A 21,475-nucleotide genomic window follows, 5' to 3' on the forward strand; every position below is an offset into this window, starting at 1 on the left:
TACACGCAGCTGCAGATTTAAATATAGCGAATGTTTTCATCCATGTATTGGAAATATGCGAGGGGTAGGAGGTTAGGTCATTCCATTGAAGACACATTCCACATGGAACCCAACAAAGATGTTTGCGAGAGCTGGGTCTAGAGGGCTTCCCATGGCAACACAATCTATTTGGGCATACATGGTGTCATTAAAACTGAACTCAACTGCGAGAGTTGCTGAGTTCATAAATTCAGTGAATACTGATTCACACAATGGTGGCAGATCTAGATCACCACAATATAATGCTGAAGTGCAAATATCTATGGCTTCCTTAAGTGAAACATTATGAATAGGCTAGCAATGTTAAATAAGCACATGGACACAGCATTGCTATTGATATGTGAGTCCTGTATGGCCTTCACAAATGTGAGGGAATCCTTCACCATATAAGTGGAAAACTTGCTCAAAACTGGTTGTAATAATTTGCCCAATGATTTGGCCAATTCATGTGGTGCAGAACAGTTCATAGCTAAGATAGGGCTTAAAGGGACATCACTTTCGTGTGTCTTGGGCAAGCCATACATGCACGGATACAGCGAACCATGAGGATGAACCCTGTCATATATATCACATGGTCGCTCATCACTCTTACACAAGTCCAGCTAGCATTTTTTAGCTTATTTTCAAACAGGACTGTCTGGTCATGTTGAATGGCAGGTCCAATGGATAGGTATTTGGACCTGTCATTAAGAACGGCGTGCATTTTGTTGATAAAGCCATGCTTGTTAAGGACGACTATTCCCAACCCTTTGTCAGGTTTACTGATGTGTATGTCCAGTAAGGCCTCACAACACTGTCAGATATCCGCGTTGCATGTGAAAGTTGGACAGGTCGTTCGGAGTCCTGAAATATGTGTGCACTAGATCAGCTAGGCACGCTTTCAAGAATTCAGCATCTTCAGTAGACGCTAGTTTGTGGCGGGATAGTTGAGAGTAGGGGAGTTCAAACTAAGCTATACAGTATAAATTGTTGGTTTCCTCCTTATATTGTGAGTGTCCTGATGAGTGCAAGATGAGAAACTTCCACATGTCTCTTTTTTCAGCAATAGATTAATGAATAAAGTCAGAAAATATGGAGTCAGGGGACAAGTCGCAGAATGGATTGCTTCAGAGAGTGAGAGTAAAGGGTAGTTATTTAAAAGGTGGGAGGTTGTGTTCTACAAGTATCAGTTCTGGGACCACTGCTGTTCACAATTTACTTTAATAAGTTGGACTTCACTGTCACTGGGTCAAAATCCTGGAACACCCTCCCTAACAACACTGTGGGTGTACCTACACCACATGGACTGCAGAGTTCAAGAAGGCAGCTCACCACCCCCTTCTCAAGGGCAATTAGGGATGGGCAATAAATGCTGGCCTAGTCAGCGAAGCCCACATCCCATAAATGAAAAAAAAAAGGAACCTTGGAAGCAAAAGCACAATTTCTAAAATTGTGGATGACACCAAATTGGGGCAGGTGGTGGGGGTGTGGGAAGTGGGGATAGGGACCCAATTCAGAGGGTGGGTGTTAGTCAATACTGAGGAAGATCGCAAAAACTTACAGGAGGACATTACTAAACTTGTGAAATGGGCAAATAATTGTCAAATGAAGTTCGACACAGGTAAACATGAGGTAGTACAGTTTAGTTGCAGAATGGGGAGGTCACTTATTACTTGGAAGGTGTGAGTCTGGATGGGGTGGAGGGATAGAGAGATCTCTGGGTACAAACATCAATCACAAAAAGATGCACCACAGGTTAGCAAGACCATAAAAAAGAGGAACCCAAGCACTAGGATTTATGACTAGAGGGATAGAATTGAAGAGTAGGAAAGTTCCTCTAAAGCTGTACGAACCTTGGTTAGAACACACTTGGAGAATTGCATGCAGTTCTGGTCACCATATTATAAAAAGGATATAGAGGCACTGGAGAGGGTGCCATCTGGGATTGTTGGGTTTGACCCCTTGCACCCTTTACCAACTGGAGCATCTGAGAGCTGTTACCCACACAGAGCCCACAGGTGACAGTGATCTGGGTACTTACATCTTTCCACCACGTGTCTGGAGAATGTAGACCACAGCTCACACTGTATTCCCGGCAGCACGAGTCTGGCACTTGAGTGGTGTTGAAGGCCTCAAACCAGTCGGTGTAGTTTGAAACTCCACAGCACCTGAACTGGAACAGCCAAACGTAAAACACATCAGGGCAGTTCACAGAACATGGCTTTCACCACTAACCCTTCATCAGCCTCATCCACTTCCATCCTTCTCAGAAACATCAACATGGACTGTATGGGCCCAAGGGCTTCTGTCAGTGCAGTTCTCTACAACATATGCCTCTGAGCATAGTCCTACCCCATACCTCTCTCCCAGTCTACATTTCATTTCCTGGAATATTTACTCACTTTGACCCTAACCCTAAAAAAGCACTAACACCCACCTTTCCAATTATCATCTTATTACCTGTGTCAGCCAACTGGAGTCAGGTAGTGTGTGAAGGAGGTGATTGTTATAATTCAGAAAGCCAGTTGGTGAAGGACAGAACTGGAGCCAAACTTTTCTCACTCTTACATTTATTTACAGAGTGAAACATTACAAGCACACACTTCCTAACTCAGCCACACCACAGTTTCAATAAGCATTTCTTTATATGTGCTGAAGTGAACCCCCCCCCACCCCAGTTAGTGCCCTCTACCTGCATCCAATTAAACACAATTAATATGCAATTAGCAGTGATTGGCCTGAAGAGGGTTTTGACTCGAAAAGAGTTGAGGAACCTCTGAATGAATGGATAGTTAAGAGACTGAGCTGGGAACTGCAGCACAGGTTGGAAAGGAAATCAATCAACCATGAATATAACTTACAGCCTTTAAAGCCTTCACAAGCTGTTATGATATCCCAGGAAATGACTCCATTCAGTGAAGTATTCTTGTCTCTGAGTTAGAAGGTTGTGGGTTCAAGTCCCACTCCAGAGCTGGGATTTTCTGGCTCCGTTGTGGTGGGACCCACTGTGGGAGGTTTGGTGGCCCAGCCAAAAGTCCACTGACTTTCGGCAGGACCGGGTGATCCTGGTGGCGGGCGGGGCTGGAAAATTCCACCTCAGGAATTGAGCAAAAAAATCTAGGCTGACACTTAACTGCAGTACTGAGGGAGTGCTGCACTGTTGGAGGTGGTGTCTTTCAGATGAAACATTAAACCAAGGCCCAGGCTGCCCACCACCATCGCACAGTAGCAGCAGTGTGTACCATCTACAAGATGCATTGCAGATATTCACCAAGGCTCCTTCAACAGCACCTTCCAAACCCACGGCCATTACTATCTAGAAGGACAAGGGCAGCAGATAGATGGGAACACCACCACCTGGAAGTTCCCCTCCAAGTCACTCACCAGCCTGACTTGGAAATATATCGCCATTCCTTCACTGTCGCTGGGTCAAAATCCTGGAACCCCCTTCCTAACAGCACTGTGGGTGTACCTACACCACGTGGACTGCAGCGGTTCAAGAAGGCAGCTGACCACTACCTTCTCAAGGGCAACTAGAGATGGATAATAAATGCTGGCCCAGCCAGCGAAGCCCACATCCCATGAGCGAATATAAAAAAAAAGGTAGACATTAGAGATCCCATGGGTCTAACTTGAAGAAGAGCAAAAACTGATTATCTGGCCATTAATACGTTGCTGTTTGTGGGAGTTTTCTGTTTGTAAATTGGCTGTCACATTTTCTACATTATAACAGTGACTACACTTCAAGAAGTAGTTCACTGACTATAATGCTTTGCGACATATTGAGGTTGTGAAAAACATCTTTCTTTCTTTCAATGTGCATATTCAAAGAACTCTGTAGTATAATAGGTTAATAGAATAGTTATGGTAATGGGTTAGTGATGCAGAGCATGATGTAACAGTGACATCAACAGTCATGTGCTAGAGACTCTGTAGAGCTGATGGAAGATTCTGTACTCAAGAGAGACATACCTATTCTGTAACCTATCTTGCATATAGTGTTAACAAAGCCGTTTGTGGTAACTACCTGAGTCAAGACTACAAATACTCAAGCTAAGATAGACCAAACAACAAGTGTATGAAACATGGCAGCAACGATGGTGATACCAATCTAAAAAAGAGTTGGTGTCCCTGACAGAACACCCATGACAGGAAACTGGAAGAAAACCTGATTGAAGCAAAGGTCTGCAAACATATGTAAGAAGGAGGCAAACCGGAAAGTGGTAGTGATGTCAGTACCAGGTGAGCAGTCACTGCCCCTACCCCCCGCCAGTTCCAAAGTCTCGAGGGCCCTGCAGAGACACCAAAAATGGGAGCTATGGAAGAAATATTTCCTCCGGTATCGAGCAGCATCCGGTCTGCATGCTAAACGACAGAAGCACCAGGTTAGGTCATTCCTTTATTCCATGGGACTGGCCACCGATGATGTCCTCTTGAGATGGGGGTAGAAGACTCCATAGACTTTGAAACTGCCCTAAAAGCCTTCAACACGTAGCTTAGTCTGAAATAAAACCTCACGATTGAGTGAGTGCAATTTAATTGGAGATCCCAAAGACAAGGGGAATCTGTCAAATTATTTCTTATTGACCTATATTGCTGAGCCAGTTCCTGGGGGCATGCTGGGACCCTTGCTTTTCCTGATATATATTAATGACCTAGACTGTGGTGTGCAGGGCATGATTTCAAATTTTGCAGATGATACCAAGATTAGAAATGTTGTCAACTGTGATGAGGATAATCTTGAACTTCAAAAGGATATAGACATGTTGGTGGATTGGGCAGACAAGTGGCAGATGAAGTTCGATACAAAGAAGTGTGAGGTGATTCATTTTGGCAGGGAAGATATGGTGAGACAGTAGAAAATAAAGAGAGAGCCTCTGAAAGAGGTGCAGGAACAGAGAGGCCTCAGTGTATATGTACATAGGTCATTGACGATGGCAGGGCATGTTGAGAGAGCAGTTAATAAAGCATATAGCATCTTAGACTTTATTAATACAGGCATTGAGTACAAGAGTAAGGAGGTCATGTTGAACTTGTATAAGACACTAGTTAGACCTCATCTGGAGTACTGCATCTAGTTCTTGGCGCCATACTTGAGGAAGGATATGAAGGCATTGGAAAGAGTACAGAGGAGATTCACAAGAATGATTCCTGGGATGAAGAACTGTAGCTGTGAGGATAGATTGGAGAGACTGGGACTCTTTTCCTTGAAGAAAAGAAGGTTGAGAGGGGACTTGATAGAGATATTCAAGATCCTGAGGGGTATGGGCAGGATAAATAGTGAGAAACTGTTCCCACTCAAGAGAACATTAAGAACTAGAGGACAGAGATTCAAAATAATGGGCAAAAGGAGTAAATGTGATGTGAGGAAAGTTTTTTTCACCCAGAGGGTGGTTGGAGTCTGGAACAAACTTCCTGAAAGGGTAGCGGAAGCAGGTTCGATCGAGGTATTCAGAAGAGAATTGGATTGCTACCTGAAAAGAGAGAATGTGTAAAAATCTGGCAGATGGGGTATACTGTCGGAAAATGTGAAATTGTCCATTTTGGCAGGAAGAGTAAAAGAGAGGCATTTTATCTAAATGGTGAGAGATTGCAGAGCTCTGAGGTGCAGGGGGATCTGGGTGTCCGAATGCATGAAGCACAAGAGGCTAGTATGCAGGTACAGCAGGTAATTAGGAAAGCTAATAGAATGTTATCATTTATTGTGAAGGGAATTGAATACAAAAGTAGGGAGGTTCTGCTTCAGTTGTACAGGGCACTAGTGAGACCACACCTGGAGTACTGTGTACAGTACTGGTCTCCTTTATTTAAGGAAGGATGTCAATGTGTTGCAATCAGTTCAGAGAAGGTTTACCAGACTAATACCTGGAATGGGCGGGTTGTCTTATGAGGAAAGGTTAAACAGTTTAGGCTTCTATCTGCTGGAGTTTAGAAGAGTAAGATGTGACTTGATTGAAGCATATAAGATCCTGAGGGGTCTTGACAGGGTGGACATGGAGAGGATGTTTCCTCTTGTGGGAGAATCTAGAGCTAGAGGTCATTTTTTGAAAATAAGGGATCGCTCATTTAAAACAGATGAGGTGAATTTTTTTCTCTCAGAGGGTCATGAGTCTTCGTGAAAAAGTAGTGGAAGCAGAGTCTTTGAATATGTTTAAGACAGAGGTGGATAGATTCTTGGTAAGCAAGGGGGTGATAGTTTATCAGGGGCTGGTGGGAGGCAGACTTGAGGTTACTATAAGATCAGCCATGATCTTATTAAATGGTGGAGCAGACTCAAGGGGCTGACTGGCCTACTCCTGCTCCTTGTTCATATGTTTGTATGTACGGGGATAAGGTGGGGGAGTGGGACTAGGTGGAATGTTCTTTCAGAGAGCCAGTATAGACTCGATGGGCTGAATAGCCTCCTACTGCACTGTTAAAAATTCTGCGATTCTGTGATTCTGTGGTTATGAGAAAGAAACCATTATAACAGCAAGTGATCCATTAGAAGGTGTGGTGCTAGAGATTGGTACACTATTTGAAGCTATTGCAGAAGCATTTGAAGTCTGTTGTTCTTTTTGAACTGTCGGCTGTGTTTGCTATGGCAGAGCAGCATTCGGATCCTTGTCCCACTGAACCCACCAATGCAACGCCTTGTATATCGCTGGTTGACCATGAAGTGTTGTCCAGGGAGAACAAAATGCTTGATTTCATAGACAATCCCACTGCCAGAGCGCTGGTAGAACCTGTTAGTTTGGCTGAAAATAAACTGACGCGCACACTTTGGTCTCATCTGGAAATCTTCCTCCCAATAGAGATGTCCTTCAGTGCAGGAGCCAAGACCAAATCTTCAGAGCTTCCATAGGAGTCCTGTACAAGAATTTTGTCTTGGTGTCATTCTGGAGATTCATCCCACTGCTGAAAATGGTGTTGTGTTATCGTCATATCTTGGCCCAGTCCTCCCATTGCCCACTCACTGAAGAAAGTGGGCAATCTGATCTCTACCTACAGAAAGTGAGAGCCGTTTCCAAAATATTGTCGGGAAATTATATCACCTTCATTTCCTGCAATGTCTACAGGAATTTTCTCGTTCTTCTTCCCGTCGTCCAGATTCGTTTGAATCTCAGATCTTCAATACTTTGTTCCTCCTCAATGCAGCAGTGAATTATACAGCTAAGAAATTGTTTCTTGGAGTTGAAGAAACTTTATCTTCTTAGGCCTTTCTCCAGTGTGTTTTGAGGGAGCAGAAGATTCCTGAGTGAATCCTTACCTATCCTCTCCCTGTTCACGAGAAAGCAAGTGTTGATGTCCTTCCACCTTCTCTCTTGGATCAGCTTTGCTTTGAAGAGGTTTCATGGGTCTTTAAAATTCAGCTGAAGATCACACTCCAATTACCAACAGTCGTGGAAAGCCTTGATGTTGTGCTCCATGGAACAGGGGAACGTCCACATGTTTCCAAGACATCTTCCCAGAGAGCCAAGAACACTGTGGGCGATTGAATCCCTTATCACAGTGACTTGCAGGTGGTTGGTGGTCGGGCGGGGAGGGGCAGTGGGGTGAGATTAGGGTTGGGAGTTGGGTAGAATCTGTAACAGTAAAAGGAAGTTGCAGAAATGTAATGTAAATAGTTTAAGAAATAGTTTGATATCATTATTAAAGAAATTGATATACTTGTGGGAGGTGTAGTATAATGGGTTACTAGTTATGGTAATGAGTTAGTGGTGTAGAGCATGATATAACAGTGATATTAGCAATCAGGTGTTAGAGACTCTGTAGAGCTGATGGAAGATTCTGTACTCGTGAGAGACATACCTATTCTGTAACCTATCTTGCATATAGTGTTAATAAAGCCGTTTGGGGTAACTACCTGAGTCAGGACCACAATTACTCAAGATAAGATCAGAGACGCAATCATGCTTGACCAATTTAATTGAAATTTTTGATGATGTAGTAGAGAAGGTTGTTGAAGGAAATGCAATGGATGTTGTCCATATGGATTTTAAGAAAACCTTTGACAAAGTACCACATAAAAGGTTGGTTAACAAAATTGAGGCTCATGGAATAGGATGGTCAGTGTCAACTTGGATTAAACTATGGTTTAAGGACAGGAAACAGCGAGTTTTGGTAAATGTGTTATTTTTCAGACTGGAGGCTGGTAGACAGTGATATTTTCCAAGGATCAGTACTTGGAGCATTGTTTTGTTTGATATATGTAAATGACTTGAATATTGGAATAAAGTAAGATTTCAAAATTTGCCAATGATACCCAACTTGGGGGTATGGCAAACAGTGAGGATGATACCAATTAACTGCAACAGGGCATAGACAGACTAGCGGCAGATGGGACTTAATATACAGAAGCGTGAAACGATGTATTTTGGTAGAAGGAATAGGGAGAGGCACGATAGACTTAATAGCGCAGTTCTAAAGAGTGTGCAGGGACAGAGGTTCCTATGCATCAATCTTTGCAGGTGGCATATTGAGAGAACAGTTCACAGTTCTTAATATAGAGATGTTGAGTACAAAAACAGGTAAGTTATTCTGAACCTTTAGAAAGCTCAGGTTAGGCAACAACTAGAGTATGGAGTCCAGTTCTGGTCACCACACTTTAGGAAGGATGTGAGGGTCCTTGAGAGGGTGCAGATGAGATTTATCAGATTGGTTCCGGGGATGGAGGATTTTAACCTCAAGGTTAGGTTGGAGAAGCTGGGGTTGTTCTCCTTGGGGCAAAGGAGATTGAGGGGAGATTTGATAGAGGTGTACAAGATTATGACAGGGTTAGTAAGTTAGTAAGAAAAGTTGTTCCCATTAACTGATGGTACAAGGACTAAAGCACAGATATAAGGTGATGGGCAATGTGAGGAAGAACTTTTCTATGCAGCGAGCAGTCATGACCTAGAACTTGCTGCCCATGAGGGTGGTGGAAGCAACGACAATCAATGATTTCAAAAGGCAACTGGATGGCACCTAAGGGATATAAACTTGCAGGGCTATGGGAATAGAGACTGACTGGATTGCTCTTCAGAGAGACGGATTGGACTCAGTGGCTGCCTTCTCTACCTCTATAACTCGATACCCTATGACTTTGTTCATTCATTCAGAGCCTCTTCGACGATCTTCTCTCTCACCCACCCCCCTCTTCATGTCAATTACCTCCTCCAATTTCAGCAACCTTTTTGCTGATGATACAACTCTCTATTTACCAGCTTCCTTCATGTCCCACACCCTCAGTGCTTTCAAACCCCCATCCTCTTTCAATACAACAGAATGTCATCCTCCACACCTTCAGAATCTAGTACCTCAGTGGCACTGATGTATCTCACCTGTTTAACTAACTGTTCCCATTGCTGAGATGTGGAATGGCTAAATAGCTATCATTTCAAATAACTCTTGTGTTATTATAATGATATCATACCTTGGCCTTATTTACTGTACAAGACTCAAGGCACCAATCGCTCATTGGGATTGGGTAAACAGGTTGTGGGTCCATTTTTTAGGACTAGGTACATGAGAACAGTTATACACAGGTATAAAGCTTGAAGGCATCAGAGCTGTGTGTATATGTGCTCTGCGCTGAGCAAAAGTGAAACTAAGACTGGATCACAGGACACAATTCCCTCCAATGATGTCCTGCTCATATCCCTTAAAGGCATATTACAACAATAACGTGGCCACATCACTTTCTCTCATCTTAAATACAACTCCTACATTTTTTGTCCCTAAAACTGTCCCTAAGAACTCTTCTTTCTTCTTCTTTCTGCTCTAAACACATTTTGACAACTCCGAACTATCCAAACAAAGGCTGACTCAACCCAGACTTGAACTTTGCTCTCTCTTATCTGGGGAGATTCAAGTAGTATCAATCTGACCCTCCTTGGACAGGCCACAGTGAAAAATCTTGCTGTAACAGGTAATCTCCAACCCCTCATCAGTTTTATCACCAGGTAGACCCCTCTCACCTTTGCTCTCCACCCCTCATCAGTTTTATCTCAAGTACTGTGCTCAATGTTGCTCTGAAGTTCCACTCTTGCTCCTTCTAACCTCAGGTATGCGATCCCTCGCACTTTTCCTCTGTCACTGTACTATGGTCAAACCAAGTTATCAAACTTTCTGCAGGACTAATTTCCAGAACATCCAGAGTTCCTTCTCCTGGTTTCTCCTTCCTCCCACTGTCTCATGTTTTTGTACCCTAGCCCTGGTGTGACCCATTCGCCCTTTACTGAATCTTTCATCTTTCCTACTTTGTCTGATCTTACATTTTGTTCCTTTATTCTTTCCCTGGGTCTGTCATATCAAGCTGGGGTACAACTTAATAAGATAAATCAGGGGTACAATTTTCCTGGAGGGTGTGGGGTATAAGCTGATTTTCTATCAGAATTCCAATTGAACCTCAAAGCCTAACACTGTTACAACATCAGTGACAGAATAGCTGCACTATCCCTGTCCTGTGTGCTCTTAGTGCAGCAGTGAAACTGGAACTTTAGACAACATCCAGCCATGGTGAGAGAGTTTCCTGGGCTAGAGTAAAGCTGTGGGTCACAGTCTGGCCTTCCTCACCCAGTGAACTGGGCTTGGAAAGCTGAATTAACTACGGTTGCTGGCCTGTTCACTAGCCACATGTAGATGTCAGCTGAGCACATGATCAGGTTCAACCTTGGTGCCCCGCTTCTTCACCCCCAGCCAGTCTCTCCCCAACACACTAATGCCCCAGACACCCCCCTCACAACTGGCAGTGCCCCTGCCCTGCCTTGCGCTCCCCATTCCATTCCAGCCTCCTCAATACTATCCCACTGCATTGTCATTGTCTAGACTGATGAAGCTCACACATGAAGATTATTAGGACTAACCCAGTACCCAGAATTATTGTCAAAGATCTCCAGGATAAACATAGGCACTGCAGAGATGTTCACTACTGCTTTGAATGTTAAGATTTCCTTAACTGTAGATGAGGTTAGTGAGAGTTTGCAATCTCCAGGCAGAGGAATGGGAACTCATCAATTCTTCCATGAAACTCCTTTGAGATTCAGCAGGCCAGGCTATACTTCATGTATATGTAATGTATGACCCTGGTTCATTCACCAATCAATTCAATGTGTCCTCTGCTTACTGACCCTTTTGCAGTTCAGTGCCTTTATCAAACCACTTTCTCTGCTCCACAGAGAAAATCCCCAACTTCTCCAAACTCGATTTCATCTTTTATCTTTTGTACCATTCTAGTAAATCTCCTCTCTACTGTCGCCATTGCCTTAGGCGGTTCACCATCACTTATTAGGTAATAAATGCTGGCCTCACCAGTGATGCTCACATCTCGTGCATATATATAAATAAATGAGTCTATGATGTGATACTTTATCAAACGCCTGTTGAAAGTCTAGACACACATTCATTGCATTAGCCTCATCAGCCCTCTCTATTGCTTCATCAAAGAACTGATTTAAATCAGTCAAATACTATTTTCTGTTGCTAGGTCCATGCTGGCTCTCATTTATTAGCACATGCCTCTTCAAGTGTGAATTAATTTTGCCCTGGACTATTGTCCCTGAAAGGTTCCCACCACCAGCACCATTAGACTGACTGCCTTCTGCTTTTTGAACAGGGGTGTACATTTGCAGTTTTCCAGCCCTCTGGCACTTCTCTCCTACCTAAAGAGAATTGGAAGATTGTGGCCAGAGCCTTGTGATTTTCATCCTCACTTCCCTCAGCATCCCATCCAGATGGGGTGGCTTCTCTACTTTGACTATTGCCAACTTTTTAAGTCCATCTTTATTTTTACCCTCTCCAATTGCTCACTCCCTCCTCCTGTACTGTGATGTTTATAATATTCTTTATTCTGGTGAAAACAGATACAAAGTACTCATTCAGTACCTCAGTCACTCCCTCTGTCTCCACAAGGTCTCCTTTCTGGTCTCCAATCAGCTCCACCCTTCCTTTGACTACTCTTTATTTATCTGTTTATATTGGGTTCGCTTCTAAATTAGCCACTGATCTATTCTCATACTCTCCCTCTCTCTCTGTTTGTCCCCCTTATTCCCTTTTTAAATCTTCTTATTTTCTATGTTCAGCCTGCCCTCTATTGTGAGCTCTACAGTTGTCATTATGCTCCTTTTCCTGTCTCATTTTAACCTCTATATCATTAATCATCCAGGGAACTCTAGCTTTTGATGCCCTTCCTTCTGTGCCTGAACCGTTTCTTCTTTGAAGTCCTCCCATTGCTCCTTTACTGTTTGATTACAATCCACCTGAAAGTGGCTTATTCCATTTGCTGAAATAAACCCCCTCCAGTTCACTATTTACCCCCTAGACCTTTCCTTGTCATAGTCCATAACGATTTTTAACCTGATGATATTATAATCGCTGTTCCCTCCGATACTCTCCCATGAAACATGCCCAACTTCATTGCCCAGAACCGGGTCAGTCCAGTATTGCTCCCTTAAGTGTTACGCTGGTAACATACTGATAAAGAAAATTCACTGGTACACATTTCAGGAATTCCTCCCCCTCTTTGTCCTTCTCACTGTTACTATCCCAGTCTACATTGGAGGTTCTGAATCCTCCATTATCACTACTGTAAAATCCTTGCACTTTTTTGCAACGTGCCTGTAAACCTGCTCTTCTATCTCATGCCCATTGCTTCGTGGCCGATAGTAAACATGCAGGATCATAATGGTTCTTCCTTCATTCTAACCAAGTAGATTCTCTCACTGAAAAGTTACATACTTCATCCTTTTAATTTGATCAACACTGCCACCCACTCTCCTATCATTCCTGAATACATTGTAACCGGGAATATTACCTTGTTTCCCCCCAACTCTTTGTTTAAGCCAGGTTTCTGTTATTGTCACTATGTCATACTCCCATGTGGCTACTCGTGCCTCCAGCTCACCGACCTTATTTACCAGGTTCAGTACAGTTCCACACACACTCTAAACCTAACTTAGTCAGCCTCATATTTCCCCTAACCCAGATCTCCCCTATTTCTGAGCTACTATTTATTCTAATGCTATCTGTTTCTCCCAGTACTCTGTGCACCTCCTCTTTATTGCTCCATGCTGGTACCCCTCCCCCTGCCAATTAGTTTAAACCCTCCCCAACAACACTGGCTTACTTCGAGAACAGTGGCCCCAGCTCTGTTGAGGCATCCATCTTGTACAGGACCCTCCTGCCCCAGAACTGGTTCCAGTGCCCTAGCAATCTGATACCATTCCTCCAGCCTCACATTAACCTGTCTCATCTTCATAATTCTATACTCAATAACATTTTGCACTGGAGATAATGCAGAAATTAGTACTGTCAAGGTCTTGCTCTTTTAACATCCTCCCATTGTGTTTCCCTACATTGCTGGGCCCACTCCTTCACCATCCTGTGCCATGGGTACATTATACATTGCACTCCCACAAGGTATCAGCAGCCTCACTGGTACTCAGCATCGAAAACCAGTTTGACAGTGCCACACTCCTGGAGAATTCTCATGCCAACTTCATACCATGCCGTGTGGTCACCTACTTTATTATCTTCTTGATTTTGTGTAGGCTGTGAGATGACCACCTACTGTGTGCCCTGCAGTGACTTGAGCCACACTTCAAACTTAGAAACAAGTTTAGAAATTCTGAACTTGAATTCTAGCAACTGGGGGTACCTGGTTATCCAGGACACAGGAAACATCCTGGAGTTCCCACATTGCACAGGAACTGCAGGCAATGGGTCTCGGCTGTCCTGTCACTTTTGCTTAAAAGGTTATCTATCTAACTATATAGATATTTATTTAATTTAGTGTCTCCTTACTCTAAGTTATGAATTATTTATTTATATAGACCAGATTTTTACTTAATGTAATTCGGATCCCTTTAAAGTTGTAATCACCTACTTAGTTAATTTTACCCCTTAGATCTAGTTAATTACTCTTGTTTATTTATACATTTACTTCATTATTATCACCCCTTGGTTTAAAATTACTGAGCACCTCCTTTCTCCTCTGCACTGAATTCCCTCTATCATCAAATTCACGTAGGTTGCCACTGTTTCGCTGATTGACTCAGCTCTATGCTTTAGCTGATATTCTTTGAATATGCACCTTTCAAAAACAGACTCATTACAACTGATCAGCTAACTGCCGGACACACTGACTAACATCCATAGTAAAACCTGAACGTGCTGGAAATACTCAGTCATTCTGGCAGCATCTGCGGAGAGAGAAACTGAGTTAATGTTTCAGGGCGATGACCACTCTTCATTTCCAACAATGTCCGCCAAAAGTCCATTCAGCTAAAACATTCACTCTGTGACGTGTGAAATGGGGATCCAGGTGGACCTACGTCTGTCTGTATGATGCTCCAAGCGTTTGTGAGGCCGATATTCCCGTCTGTCTCAAACAGCTGGAGACCTTCCTTCAGATCCTTCCGAGCGTAAGTGTCAATCTGAGAGTAGAAAGGAGAGAGGGAGAGGCCTGTGTTAATGGAGCTTTAATCCAGAGCAAAGATTTGGCTTAAGTTATAGGTGAGTGAGAAGCAAGATAACTGGAATCTGTGAGTAACAGAGTGTAGGGAATGAGAAAACATCAGAGACTGTGAGGGAACAACTTGAGTAGAAGATTCAGGCTCTAAAACATAGGAAACATGATTGCTGTCTTGGAATAGATTGGCTTAAACCACAGAGAGGATGATTGTCGCAATTGAGCTATTTTGCCTCTGTTGGAAGAGTGCACCAGCATCAATGCCTTGTAGCTGTAATGTTGATGCTGTGCAGACAGCTTACAACCTGGCAATCCAGGGAGAATGAATGCAAGAGTGAGAATACACTAGGGGTATGTGGAGGAGGAGAGTTTGCTTATTGACCTTTCTACTGCTTTTCTGAAAGCCTCATTCATTGGTGACCGCTCAGCTTGTCTATTCCAAAGTGCTGTTGGTCAGCCTCCCACATTTCACCCTTCAGAAACTTGAGATCATCCAAAACTCGGCTGCATATGCCCTAACCTGCACCAAACCCAAATCATCCATCTCCCCTGTGCTGGCTGACCTACATCACTGTCACCAAATGAAACAACACCTCAGTTCTAAAATTCTCATCCTTGTTTTCAAATCCCTCCGTGGCCTCGATCCTCCCTATCTCTATAATCCACTCCAGCCCTTAACCCTCCGGGATACCTGTGCTCCTTTAATTCTGGCATCTTGTGCATTACCAATCAGAATTGCTCCACCACTGGTGGCCTTCAGTTACCTAGGCCCAAACTCTGGAATTCCCTCCCTACATCTCTCCACCTCTCTACCTCGCTTTCCTCCTTTAAGCCACTCTTTAAGATCTACCTCTTTGACCAAGCTTTTGGTTTATCTAATCTAATATCTCACTTTTGTGCCTCAGTGTCATATTATGTTTTATAAAGCCTCTATGGGCCATTTTATTACATTAAAGGTGCCAAATAAGTTCAAGTTGTTGTTTCAGGCTTTGTTCCAGATGATTCCTCTTTAATGCTTGAAGGGCTGCATGACACACACCAGCTGATGTTAAGTGTTGAACCGCAATACTCGGGGCTCGTGCTGTGACTGTTACCTCAAGCATTCCAACACACTCAGGCTTACAAGCCCAGGCAGGCTCCAATCAATCAGAGCTTGGAATCAACAGTAAATATGCACCAGACGACTCATTCCCATAGTTACTTCACACAAGTGGTGCATTGATACCTCCTGTGTGACTCCAGAGGGTTCCTTCCCCTGATTATAAAAGGAATTTATTTGTTTGGTCACCTGACGACAGGTGAAGTCACCTGGTAGCCGCTGTGGGATTGGGCCTTTGTGAACATCCTGCAGCCTTTACATCGTCCTTGATGGGTTTGGTTATTAACCAGAACCAAGTGAATTGCAGCGAGCTGCACTCTGGGACTTGTATCAATCTAATTAGCTGCTGCAAAAGCGCAGGCAAATTGAAATGAGAAGGTCAGTCCTTTACCTACCAAGTGACTTGGCTGAATGGATATAGATTGTACAAGAATTAATTGAGGGATCCAACACTAATCCAGCAGGGATTATAAGAGAATTAATTGAGGCTTTCCAACATAATCGGCCTTTCAATATCATACTGCTGCCAGCAAGGACCACACAAGCCTACGGTCTGTCACCCACTGATGCTGCTCCAGTCAAAGCCATTTCAAGTAAAAACAAAATACTTCAGATGCTGGAAATTGGAAATAAAAAATTAAAGTGCTGGATAAACTCAGCAGGTCTGGCAGCATCTGTGGAGATAGAAACAAAGTTAACATTTCGAGTTCCAAAGAAGAGTCATATGGACTTGAAACGTTAACTCTGTTTCTCTCTCCACAGATGCTGCCAGACCTGCTGAGTTTTCCCAGCATTTTTGGTTTCTATTTCAGGGCCATTTCAAGTCTTGGATCTGCCTGGACGCTGTGCCTCTAATCTGATGAAGAATGTTAAGGACAATCTAATAGGTAAGCCTGTCCCCTTTCACTCTGCTGAAGGTAATGAGGAATCCTTTGATGAGGAGCAAGCTGTGCCCAGTAACACTGGAAGGAGGATCAGACACCATCAGGGAGCTGTCATGACCCAATCTGTCAGCTGGTTTCTTTAATGTTGGAATCAGAACACTGAATGAAGCGTTTTGTCTTCAGTCCCAGCTATCAATCACATCCCTCCTCTTAACCACTGTCTGAGGCTGAACCAACCTGTTTCCAGCCTTAGTCTGAGCTCAGTGTATGACCTCCAGATCCTTTCCAACACCCACTGCTCTAGCAGCCTCCCATCTTTCATTCTCCACGAACTCTAGGTCATCCAAACCTCTGCTGCCTGTGTCCTAACCTACCAAATCCCCTCCTCCCAACAGCTCTGTGCTCGCTGACCTACAATGGTTCCTGGTCCAGCAACACCTCAGTTTTAAAATTCTCATCCTCTTATTCAAATGTCTCTATGGCCTCTATCCGTCTCTGGCCAATTCCAGTCCCACAATCCTCAGCTCCTCCAATTTTGATCTCCTGCATACCCCTGATTTTAAACACCCCAACATAAGTGGCGTAGACTTCACCTGCTTAGACCCTAAGCTGTGCAATTCCCTCCAAAAACATATCCACCTCTTTACCTCCCTCTTCCTTTAAGTTGCTCCTGACAACCTTCCTTGACCAAGCTTTTGGTTCCCTGTCCAAATATCTCCACCTTTGGCTCAGTGTCAAAGTGTGTGTGATAACACTCGCGTGAAGTCCCTTGGGACATTGTACTAAATATATAAATATAAATTGTTGTTATTGTTGAACCGGTGAACTGAGTTAATCTGTCACTCTCTCTCTGCCTGTCTCCACCTCTCACACTACAAAAGATAAAAGCAAAAAACTGCGGATGCTGGAAATCCAAAACAAAAACAAAAATACCTGAAAAAACTCAGCTGCGGAGAGGAGCACAGTTAACGTTTCGAGTCCGAATGACCCTTCAGTTCTGTTGAAGGGTCATTCGGACTCGAAACGTTAACTGTGCTCCTCTCCGCAGATGCTGCCAGACCTGCTGAGTTTTTCCTGGTATTTTTGTTTTTGTCTCACACTACAAACACCAGCTCAATCCAATTTCTTTGCTTCAGTTTGATTGGGTAGTTCAGCTGCTTTTCTCTGATTGGGACATTTACAGACCTTCCCCAGCCAATCAGACTGCATGTTCTTACTGTGTAGCACCCTTTCTCAGGTTCTTTCCTAACCTTCAGTTGCCCTTTGTTGTTGCAGGGGATGGATGACTGAAGGATTTAATCAGCTTTCAGCCTCTGTGCTGCTGCTGTCTCATTTACATCCTTTAAACTCTGCTGAGAATTGCTGAATACTGTCCCAGTTAATTGGAAATAACAGGAAGCAACCTTCACCATTGAAGATATTAAAGGGGCTTTATTTTTTTCATCCGCAATTTACAAAGATCAGAGTATTAGATCAACTAATCTGTGATCCACATCTTGTGAACAATGAGCACTATTTTGCCCAGAATTTTCGACACAAACTTGGACAAAGAATCACAAAGTAGAGATCCTGACCCATTTCATAGAGAGTTCGGTTTCTATGGAGAACACACTACATTTAATTCCCAAGTATACCAAACATTCTCACACTTGGCACATTTCCAAGGTTAAAACCGATTACCAAAAATTCCCTTCTGACGAGGGACAGGTATCTCAACCAAAGCGACTGGTATTTCACCCAGAGGGACTGGTATCTCACCCAGAGGGACTGGTATCTCACCCAGAGGGACTGGTATCTCATTGAGAGTGATTGATATTTCACCCAGGGGGACTGGTATCTCACCCAGAGGGACTGGTATCTCATTGAGAGTGATTGATATTTCACCCAGGGGGACTGGTATCTCACCCAGAGGGACTGGTATCTCATTGAGAGTGATTGATATTTCACCCAGAGCGACTGGTATCTCACCCAGAGGGACTGGTACCCCATTGAGAGTGATTGATATTTCACCCAGGGGGACTGGTATCTCACCCAGAGGGACTGGTATCTCATCGAGAGTGATTGATATTTCACCCAGGGGGACTGGTATTTCAAAAAGGGGACTGGTATCTCACCCAGAGTGACTGGTATCTCACCCAGAGGGACTGGTACCCCATCGAGAGTGATTGATATCTCACCCAGAGGGACTGGTATCTCACCCAGAGGGACTGGTATCTCATCGAGGGTGATTGATATCTCACCCAAGGGGACTGGTATTTCACCAAGGAGACTGGTATCTTCAACCAGAGGGACTGATGGGGACAGGTATCTCACCCAGAGGGACTAGTATCTCACCAGGGGGACTGATATCTGACCCAGTGGGACTGGTTTCTCACCCAAGAGGACTGGTATCTCACCCAGGAGGACTGTTAACTCACACAGAGGGGCTGGTATCTCACACAGGGGGACTGCTATCTCACACAGACTGGTATCTCATCCAAGGGACTGATATCTCACCCAGGGGGACAGGTATCTCACACAGGGGACTCCTACCTCAACCAGGAGGACTGGCATCTCACTCAGAGGTGCTGGTATCTGACACAGGGGGACTGGTATCTCACTCAGGAGGACTGGAATCTCAGCCAGAGGGGCTGGTATCTCACCCAAAGGAACTGGCATCTCACCCAGGTGGACTGGTATCTCACACAGGGGGACTGGTATCTCACACAGGGGGACAGGCATCTCACCCAGAGCGACTGGTATCTCACCCAGAGGGACTGATATCACACTCAGGGGCACTGGAATCACACCCAAGGGTCTGGTATCTCACCTGGGCGGACTGGTATCTCACCCAAGGGGACTGGTATATCACCCAGGGGGTCTGGTATCTCACCCAGAGGGAATCGTATCGATCCTAGGGGACTAGTATATCACCCAGAAGGATTGGTATATCACCCAGGGGGTCTGGTATCTCACCCAGAGGGAATGGTATCGATCCTAGGGAAACCAGTATATCACCCAGAAGGACTGGTATATCACCCGGGGGACTGGTATCTCACCCGGAGGGATTGGTTTCTCACCCAGAGTGTCCTCTGCAGTAACTGTCGCTGAGTGGGAAAAAACAAAGAGTGACATCACAGGAAAACCGTAAGTTCATTGGCTGGTAAGTATTTGCTAGTTTGAACTACCTGTTCTAAATTGATTTCAGATTAAAGGTGACTACTGAGGCCCAGGATTGGAGACCTAACATTTCAGCTTCAACTAAGCAGAGGGAGTGAGTGCCAGTCGATTTTAAAAAGTGTATTTTGAATCTCAATTCTAACTTGCTTTCAGATTAAAGGTAAATAGGAGAAATATTTTACAGATTGATAAACTAAAGACCAGTAGGAAATTTAATAAACAAATTGAAAAACGAATTAAATAAAAGAGATGCAAGGCCAGGCGATGTGCTGTAGCTGCATGATGTGGGAGCTGGTGGACCCCATTGTGGTTCCTAGTGACCACATCTATAGCAAATGTTGGTTGCTCGAGGAACTCTGGCTCAGAGTTGATGAGCTAAAGTCTGAGCTTCGGACATTGCGACACATCAGGGAGGGGGAGAGTTACCTGGACGCTGTGTTTCAGGAGATAGTCACACTGCTTAGATTAACTACCTTAAATTCAGCCAGTGGTCAGGGACAGGAGAGTGTGACTATGAGCGAGGCGGGTAGAAGGATCCAGGAAGTTGCACTGCAGGAGCCTCAGCCCTTGCCCTTATCCAACAGGTTCGAGATTCTTGCTCCCTGTGTGGACGAGAGTGAGGACTGTAGGGAGGATGAGCAAACTGACCATAGCACCGTGGTACAAGGAGCCATTCAAGTGGGGGAGAAAAGCGAAATGTAGTTGTATTCGGGGATAGTATAGTTAGGGAAACAGATACTGTTCTCTGCAGCCAAGATCGACAGTCACGAAGGCTGTGTTGCCTACCTGGTGCCAGGGTTAAGGATATTACATCTGGGCTGCAGAGGAACTTGGAGTGGGAGGAGAAAGATCCAGTTGTCGTGGTCCACGTAGGTAGATATAGGTAGAACGAGGAAAGAGGTTCTGCTGAGGGAATACAAAGAGCTAGGGGCTAAATTAAAAAGCAGAACCAAAAAGGTAATAATCTCCAGATTACTACCAAGCCACGAGCTAATTGGCACAGGGTCAATAAGATTAAAGAGGTAAATGTGTGGCTCAAAGATTGGTGTGGGAGAAGTGGGTTCGAATTGATGGGACATTAGCACCAGTACTGGGGAAAGAGGGAGCTATTCCATTCAGACGGGCTCCACTTGAATCATGCTGGGACCAGTGTCCTGGCGAATCACATAACTAGGGTTGTAGATAGGGCTTTAAACTAAATAGTTGGGGGGAGGGCTCAGTTGCATGGAAATATAAAAAATCAAAGTTTAAGGAGAGGGTAAGAGTGCAGGTTAGTGACGAGGCTGATTGTTACCAAAAAGTGAAAGGAAGGGACAGAGTGTGTGAACGCCATATTGCACCAAAGAATCATATAAGAGTAGGGAAAATTGACAATAGGGCAACTTAAAGGCTTTGTATTTGAGTGCATGTAGCATTTGGAATAAAACTAATGAGTTAACAGCGCAAATAGATATAAATAGGTATGATTTGGTGGCGATTACTGAGACGTGGTTACAGGGAGAACAGGTCTGGGAGTTGAATATCCAAGGGTACTCAGTGTTTCGGAAGGATAGGCAGGAAGGAAAAGGAGGTGGTGTAGCTTTGTTAGTAAAGGAAGAGATCAGTGCTATAGTGAGAAATGATATAGGCACTGGAGAGCAAGACGTAGAGTCAGTCTGGGTAGAAATAAGAAATAGCAAGGGAAAGAAGTCCCTGGTGGGAGTAATCTATAGGTCCCCAAACAGTAGTTCAGCAGTAGGGCACGGTATAAACCAGGAAATACTGGGAGCATGTAAGAAAGGCACGGCAATAATCATGGGCGATTTTAATATGCATATAGACTGGACTAATCAAATTGGCAAGGGTAGCCTCGAGGGAGAGCTCATAGAGTATATTAGAGATTGTTTC

At 44.1% G+C, this 21,475-nt stretch overlaps 1 protein-coding gene across 1 annotated transcript in view; it reads right to left on the reverse strand.

Moving 5' to 3' along the window:
* tspan4a (tetraspanin 4a) overlaps window positions 1-21,475 on the reverse strand; it is a 619,591-nt gene that overhangs the window by 15,271 nt on the left and 582,845 nt on the right. The window contains exons 4-5 of the mRNA XM_078547848.1: window positions 14,310-14,411; window positions 2,060-2,191 (exon numbers count right to left, since the gene is read on the reverse strand). Coding sequence (XP_078403974.1) covers window positions 2,060-2,191; window positions 14,310-14,411 — 234 coding nt within the window. The remainder of the gene's footprint in view (window positions 1-2,059; window positions 2,192-14,309; window positions 14,412-21,475) is intronic.

The sequence above is a fragment of the Cetorhinus maximus genome, chromosome 9 (genome assembly GCF_964194155.1).
Source record: "Cetorhinus maximus chromosome 9, sCetMax3.hap1.1, whole genome shotgun sequence".
Taxonomy (NCBI): domain Eukaryota; kingdom Metazoa; phylum Chordata; class Chondrichthyes; order Lamniformes; family Cetorhinidae; genus Cetorhinus; species Cetorhinus maximus.